An 8276-nucleotide genomic window follows, 5' to 3' on the forward strand; every position below is an offset into this window, starting at 1 on the left:
CGGGGGCGAAGGGGCCGGGGGCGAAGGGGCCGGCTGCGGTCGGTGCGTGCGGCGGCACGTCCGGCTCTTTTGGGGAGGGGGGCCGCGGGCCGCTCTCAGCGTGGCGGCGGAGGCGGGCAGGGCGGGCCGGGGCCGCGCGTCCGCGGGGGCTGCGTGCGGCCGGGGCGCGGGCGGTGCCGCCGCCGCGGGGCCGAGCGGGGCGGCGGCCGGCGGGCCGGGCCGGGCCCCTGACGTCAGCGGCCGGGGGCGGCTGCGGCTGCGGGCGGCGCTCCCCGAAGCGGCGGCGGCTCCGCTCCTGCGCTCACTCCGCGCTGCCGCAGCCCCCAGCGCCCGCGGCGCACGGGCGCTCCCTCGCCGCGCAGGTAAGCGGGGGTCCGGGGCGGGCGGCGACGGCGGCACGGCGGGACAGGACCCGCTCGGCTCCCGCGGCCGGGAGCCGCCGCGGCGCGGGACGCCGGCACCCCGCCGCCGCTCCCTCGCTCCCTTTCCCGCGGCAACTACTTGGGGGAGCGGCCGGGCGGTGCCGCCCGGGGTGCCGAGGAATTGGCGAAGTCGGAGCGGCGGCGCGGCGCCCCGTCCCGGCACCCTCCGGCGGGGAGCCGGGGCCGTGGCGGGGCGCAGGGCGGAGGCTGCCGCAGCCGGGTTTGGGGCGGGGGAGATGCGCAGCGTGGCTGCCTCGGGGCGCTGATGTGTCCGGCTCCCTTTGCAGGCTGCTCGGGCGCTTCAGAGCGAGCGGGAGGCTGAGCCGGCAGCATCCCGGGCATTTCCAACGAGCGCCCGCCAGCAGCCCGGCACCGACTGAAATTTCGACGTCTTCGGAGAGGGGAGGAAGATCCTCGTCTTCCGTAGCCTCCTCAATGAGTGCCAAGCTCTCCAAAGAGTTGAGGCTGTCCTTGCCGCCTTGTCTTCTGAACAGGACATCTGCCACCTTGAATACCAGCAGCACCTGCATCACGCAAGTGGGTCAACTCTTTCAGTCCTTCTCATCCACCCTGGTTTTAATTGTCCTGGTCACTCTCATCTTCTGCCTGATCCTCCTCTCCCTCACCACCTTCCACATCCACAAGAGGAAGATGAAGAAGCGGAAAATGCAAAAGGCTCAGGAGGAGTATGAACGGGACCACTGTGCCCGCAGCAGCAATAGAGGCAGCCAGCACCCTGGAACAGCGGCGCAGGGAGAGGCACCCCAAGGAAGAGACAACCGACTGGGAAGGGCCCCCCAGGACTCAGAGATCCAGCGCTCCTCTCCCTCAGCAGCCCCCAGCTCTCAGCAAGCACAGGCTTGTTTGGACACAGCTGGCGCGGGGCTCCTGCAGACGGTGATTTTGTCATGATGGTTTGGGCTAGACCTCGTGAAGGCGCTGACTGATGTTTGTAAATATCTGAGTGATTATTCTAGTCCCCGAAGAAGAAGAAAACATTGCTAATTCAAATGAACGAACCAGCCCATGATCCAAGCGCATGACAGATCACATTGCGTTTCTCATTGACTGTGTGAGGAAAGGATGCATCTTTTTACTGGAGAAGGAGCTGCACACAGCTACTAAATACCAAGTCATCCACCTGCACGAGAGGGTCAGGGGTAGGGGGTCCCTTTTCTCTGGACGTTATTACCCCAAGTACAGGGATAATTGGGTTTCCCACTGCTCTTGGGATTCCCACTGCACCCTGTGTCATTGTTACATGGTGTGGGTTGGGCTGTGGGGAGAGAGGCAGGTCTGGCGGGTGCCTTGGGACCCTTCTGTCATCTCGGAGCAGACTCGTGGTACACTGGTCTATCCTTTTGTGCTGGGATCTGTGCCCCTCTCACTCCTTGCCAGAGCTGGGTATTGCTTGGTGTAGAAATGGCCATCCCTAGTTGAGCTTAACTGCAAGCACCCTCTGACCCCCTGGCCCTGTGCCCCCAGCTGCAGCAGTGAGTGACCCACTCACTCTCTGGGGGATGGAGTCGGCTGTCTGCAGAGAGCAGTGCCTGAGTTTTCCTCTCCCATCAGCTCCCCTCATCTTGAAAAGCATTCCCTTCCCCACGCCATGAGCCGTGAAACCCAAACCCAGTACCATTCTGTGTGGAAGGGAGAGGTAATGTGCAGTAACTTGCCCGTCCCCTCCCAGGGGAGGTTGTCTTTGTGGCTCCTGTTGGTCCTGAAACAATCCAGTTCTGCACCAGGCACCCTGCACTGAATGCCTGCATTTACAGCTTTGTCTCCCAGCAAGGAATCCTGCAGCAGTACAGATCTTGCTTCTACTTTTTTAGGCTGATGTGTATTTTCAACCCTCCTAATGTTGTAGACAATTAGGGACAGACAACACTTAATTTTATCGTTTCCTCTCTTGGGAAACAAATAATGCAGTTGTGCAAAACGTCCACTCCCAAAACCTGGCAGATATTTATTTTTGACGTGGCTGCTTAGAAGTGGTGTAGTTTATCCCTAGCAAGCACAGAGAGTTTCGTTGTCTCTGGGTGGTTGGTGTGAGTGGCTGCTGGTACTGTGTGTGCTGGAGGACACAGTGTGGTTTACAGAAAATGCGTCTTTGCTTAGTGATTAAATCAATGACCATTACTTGAAGGTGCTGTAACAGCGTGCCGTATCCAAACTTTGAAACCTATAGTGTGGTATCGTAGCAGAGGCGGCCCTCTACTGTGCATACTAACATCTGAAAATTACAGCAAAGAAAAAGTGATCCTGAGGGATTTCTTCCTTTTTTTTTTTTTTTTTTTTTTTTTTTTTTTATGTTTAATCATTTAAAATGATTTGAGGATATAGTAATAGTCCACAGTTTTTAATGTTCTGTGTCCTTTGTATTTCTTCTCTGACATGCTCTTGTCTGCTAGGGTGGCTGAATAAAATATTCCCAGACACACAGACCAGGAGGTCTGGAGCCGTAATCTATGAGTGAATGTCATTAGCCAATTTAAAACTGGGAGAGCGGCAGAAGTCCCCCACACTCCTATAATACCCCCAAAATGCAGAGATTTCAAGGCAGTATTTCTGTTACCCAGTTTTCTTGCTTCCTGATCTTTCCTGGTGTGATGGGAAATTGCTGTTAAGTTTGGATCCGTGCCTCCACTGTTTTAGGGAAGAGCTGTACCAGGGAGCCCAAGGAGCCTCTCCACCTGCTGAGGTTAGTGTGACGAGCTGCCGTGAGCACGACGGAGCGAGGGGTGTTTGCAAGGACGCGAGCCACGGCTGCCTCTCGCTGAAAATGGGTTTCATTGTTGGTGGGCAAGGAAATTTGCTTTGTTTTGTTTCCCCCTAATAAAGGATGCATGAACTTTTCTGTTTAACCTCCTTATGCAACTGCGGCACAGTATTGCACCACAGGGAATAGATTTAGGACAATGAGGAGTGTTCAGGACAATGAGCACTGATGGAGCTTCCTGACCGCTGATCTCCACTAAACAGAGAGGTATTACTTTCCCCTTTATTTTGTACCTTTAACGCTCCCTCCCCCCTCCACCCCCCATCCCAAACCAACAGTGTATAATTTTGAGTTTTATAAAAGCAATAAGATGTTCCAAATCACTCCAGTGCATTTCTGGTTGATGATTCCACTTCCTTAGTGTCTGAAGTCAGATACTCTTCCTTCTGCCTTATGCACTCAAGGCATGCAATAATTCCCCAGAAGTGTACTGCTTGTCACATCTCATTGCAGTTATAAAATTGCCCTATTTTTGAAGAAAAAAAGAAGGATGGAGAGACAGATATATATATCGTGATCTATATATATTATGGATATACAGGTATATGTATTATTTATATTATCTCATGCCACTGAAAGTAGTTGCGAAAGTGTGACTAGAGTTAAAATGTTATCATGTAAAACTCTATCCTTTGTTAATTAGCTTTGATTTAATATTTTAATATCTCTGTATTTATGTAAATCTGTGTAAATTATATGGTCTATTAGTAAAATTTCATACTGACTTTAATTTTCCCAGATCTGTGAGCTTCTTGTGGTGTCATTTAAGGTTTTTTATTTCTAAAGTTAAATTAGACAAGATATGAGAAGTTGTAAATTCCTATTATCACACAGAATTACTGCAATAAGGTTCATGCATATTCCCCGTACACTGCCCTATCTTTTTACGTATTGCAAGCTTATGAGGTTTAATTGAACGGTCTCAGGAGATCTAGCTGATATGAGCAGGACACGTAGGTTTTCATTTTCATGAAACAATAAGCAATCTAGGGAATAGATGTGGATTTTTAAAACAGAGTTTATGCTTGGAGGTTCTGTCAAATCAATTGCTTCAAAACCCTACAGCTACAGCTAAACTTCTGCACTTAGCATTCAGTATTAATAAGGCTGATGCTTCTTTCCCCTCCCCCTCCTACTTAAACTAGAAAAGAGTAGAAAATTGTTCGTATTTCTAAAGCATACATTTTCAGCTAAATGTGAAACTGCCCAAAGGGTTTTGAATATACATATTTTATGCAAGTGTAATATCTATGTATCTGTATCCATATATTTAAATATTTTTGTGTAACCTTTTCTACGATATTTGATAGAGATGCTGGGTAAATGCTTGCACCTTTCTTGAACATGAGGAAGGATTTTTACCCTCTCGATGCGGACATTCTTTTTCCTGTGAATTTGCACTGGTTTTGACGAGTGACAATGAAAACTGGGCAGCTGAGTGCCAACTAATGGATGCACAGACTGTCTTTGCTCTGTTAGGGGGCACATCCTCTGGCTGGATTTCCTTGGTTCTGAATTGGAGCTGGTTGGCCACTAGCATCCTGCATGTGTACGAATAAGAAGTGCTGTGAGGCTCACTCAGTGGTTCCTGTTTGGTCCAGCCATTGTTCGTGGAAGAAGCACGACAGCAGTGACTCCTTTTGTAGAGCCTAGTGAGAGGAGAGCTGATGGGCAGTGTGGTGGACTGCATTGGAGCATCAGTCATGCCTCGTCCTGCACTCCTGTCCTCAGAGCCTGCCGCTGCCCTGGGGATTCATCCAGCCCTCGCTGGCATCAACAGGAGTGGCTTGGGACTGGGATCTCGTCTGTAGTCCACGCGGAGGGTGACAGCTCTCCACATCACCACCGCTGACCCTGCTCTGCACCTGTCCTAGCAGTCTCCACGGGGATGGAAACCACTGCCTCCCACGAGGAGCAGGTGCTTCAGCCTGGTGGCACTGGGGAACTTGCACAGCTACTGTTAGCTCTGCTCCCATGGACTGAGGCACTTAGGTTCCTTTGTGGATCATGGACAGGGAATGTCATTTCATTCAAATATCTCGTTCTGGCATTTTTTTTCATGGAGGGTTTGTCTACTGCAAATGTAGTTTCAGATTAAATTTGCCGGGCTCTCCATCCAGACATGTTTTAACTTTTGATACATCTCTCCCAGATGTATATCGGTAAATTTATAGATGTATAACTCAAAAGAACTGAGAGACTTCACGTTATTGACAAAACTGTCCTATGGAAAAAAAAAGCCTTTTTTAAAATTTGAAATTAATTTTAGAGGCTGCTTCTTTAATGTAATTAGCAAGTTACTCTGTGATCAATGTTTTCCATAGCATTTCTGAGTAATTGCTATCTTGTTTCTGGAAAGCCGTGTCCAGTGTTATAAAGCAACTGTGCTTTTTTTCTTCTGTTGTTATGAGTGCAACTTTTATGTAGGGAGGAAAAAAGAACAGGATTTGACTCTTTAGATAGGACTGAATTATTTTAAATCCAGTTATAGGACTTGATTGCTTTTTTCCTTTTCTCGTGGTTATTCTCTCTGCACGTTCATATTTTTTCTATGGGTACTTGAAACCCTAGGTTTTAATAAGTATGCAGGATATGAAGGGAAACATGACAAATGATGTAGGAAATATTCTTTTTCTCTTTTGTGTAAATAGCGAAGTTTATAATGACTTAGATACTGATTCATTACATTTCTCATCTCTATAGAATTTGGCATGACACGTATATAAACCTTTAATAGCACTTTCATTTATGTTAAAAGTTAGAACTACTTTTATCCAGGATTGACTTACTCATCTCTTTCAGGTATCCAACATTTTTTCCCCTAAGCCAAGTTTTCCGTCTGATTGTAAAATAAATTTCTAGTAGAACAGAGCCTTCTTCTATTTTCAGTCTTTTACATGTAGGTCTCTGGTCTGAATCCAGACAAACTCATTAGTGTAGAAAGTCGTTACGAACTTGCAAGAACTGGGTGTGTATGAGGCTTGAGGAGAGAGGTGACTGGCAAGCAAACAGTGAAATGCCTGGCAATGGAAATCGTTGGCTTTCTTTCGTGGAGTTGTGGATGGGAAGCCTCCCCTTCCACTGGATGGGCCTGGGTGAAGGGCAAGCCATTCCAGCCACAGCAGAGACAAGTATTGATGTCCTTGCTGATCCTGTTGCTCTAAAACATCATTTTCTATATGACACTGGATCTTATTTCTGTAAATTATATGTAATGTATTTCTTATTCAAGTCAAAGACATTTTCATTGATTCATCAGTACTATATGTTCTCTGTGGATAATTAGAAGAATTAATTTTCCAACCCTTTTAACCTAATACCTCTACAAGCGTCAATTTTGTATGAGTTAGGAAATAAATAAATATTTGGATCAGAGCCGTGTCAGTAAAAATTGCCTTTATTTATATAATCTGGTGTTCCAGTTGGCTTTTCTTTGTTGTTTTGTTCCTTGAAATGAAGCAATATAATCTGTTCATTATTTTACTTTTCTAAGAGGAAAAAACTTTTAAGCAAATACTGGAAAATACAGACATACGAACAGGAAAAAGTTTAACATTGTACGGCAGAATGAAATAATGTAGACATTTTTTGTTGTCGTTTCACAGTCATTCTTTGACCTCTGTTTTTCATACCACCTCCAATCAAGGAAAATTTTAACCTAAAATCTTTTGAAATATTTCAAAGCACATTGCTTTGCTTTTATGATTTTACTTTTCCTTACTACACAGTCACTGACCAAGTATAGGTTAAAACTTTTCAAATGCTATTCTAGGGGATTAAGAGCACTGTAAACAAGAGGCCAGTATAGTAGGTTATAAGGTGAAAATATTAGCTCTGTAAAACAGTAAAAGCAGGAAGGGCTGTAGGGTGAATTTAGGATTCTAACAGAGTGCCTTAGTTTTGTTCCTGGCTCTGTCACTCACATGGTGAGGCTCTGGTTTCCAAGCTCTTTATATAATGATGTAACTTATCTATTAAACAGAGCTGAAGCCTGCAAATATACAACCCTTAAATTAATAAATTAATAAATTAAGCATCATCTACCTAAAAAAAAATACTCATAGCATAATACAAATTAAAAGAGTCTTAATGCTGTAATCACCTGGCTTGGATTGTTCAAGTGCTTACACTTGGCAGCGAGATCCAAGTGGCACACTGCACAGCTGGGAGAAGGATGGCTGGGCAAGATGCTTGAACAGTCACACTGAGAGGCTCAATTTAATTTTTAATTTGAAGTGGAATACGTATTATGGAGGAGAGCCAAGAAAACGAATGTTTATTTTACCATTTCATCACACTTAGCACTTCTTTTCTCAGTGCAGAAAACAGCCTTGTGTGGTTTTAAGCAGAGTGCTGACTAGGGTAATAGGAATATAGGAAAAGATGATTCTTGGGATTAAACCCATCACTGGTGAAATTCCTGGCACAACCTCCTTGAATACAGTGGGGCCTCGACTCTGCCCAAGAGAATACCGGATCTCACTCTCTGCTGGCTGTCCATCCCCTGCCAGTGTCATCAGACCCTGGACTTCTCAGTGTTTCTAGGTCACATGGATTTCTCCTGTCTTTTCACTCACCATCCATACAGTGAAGGATCACATGGGGTTACCCACATGTGACACACTTTTGCTCACTTTTCTTTTGCTTTTGTTGTATCCTGCCATCTGACTTTCCACTGGGGAGCCTGCCTGTCTGCTCTTTCCACTAGGGGTAGGCTATGTTGGCTTCTCTTCCTTCTAATGGGTAATCTCAGCCTATTTCTGACATTAGGGAATTCCCCACTGTTAAGTGATCAGTTGATTTGAATTCTGCAAAGATTCTGTAGGACTTTGCTGTCGTCTTGGTCCAGCTTGTCACACATTTACCCACAGCCCAACCACTCTGCAGCAAGACAGAAGTTTTTGAGAAAGTGTTAGACTTCAAAATAGCCTGAGAAATACCAGCACAATTCCCAGCATAGTCTGCTAGCATTGGAACAACATCATATTTCCTGATTAAGCTGCCAACCCAAGACCACAGGCTGGAAAATGCTGAAAAATCATCATTCCTTCATATCAGGAATACTACTGTAAGGA

General features: G+C 46.4%; 1 protein-coding gene across 1 annotated transcript; it reads left to right on the top strand.

The window, feature by feature from the left end:
• Positions 1-322: 322 nt before the first annotated feature.
• Positions 323-6575, top strand: C2H11orf87 (chromosome 2 C11orf87 homolog). Its single transcript, XM_040057067.2, has 2 exons — positions 323-362; positions 710-6575. Exon 2 carries the CDS (start codon positions 858-860, stop codon positions 1332-1334), a length of 477 nt encoding a protein of 158 aa, XP_039913001.1. The 5' UTR covers positions 323-362; positions 710-857; the 3' UTR covers positions 1335-6575.
• The last annotated feature ends 1701 nt before the right edge of the window (positions 6576-8276 follow it).

The sequence above is a fragment of the Hirundo rustica genome, chromosome 2, assembly GCF_015227805.2.
Source record: "Hirundo rustica isolate bHirRus1 chromosome 2, bHirRus1.pri.v3, whole genome shotgun sequence".
Lineage (NCBI taxonomy): Eukaryota > Metazoa > Chordata > Aves > Passeriformes > Hirundinidae > Hirundo > Hirundo rustica.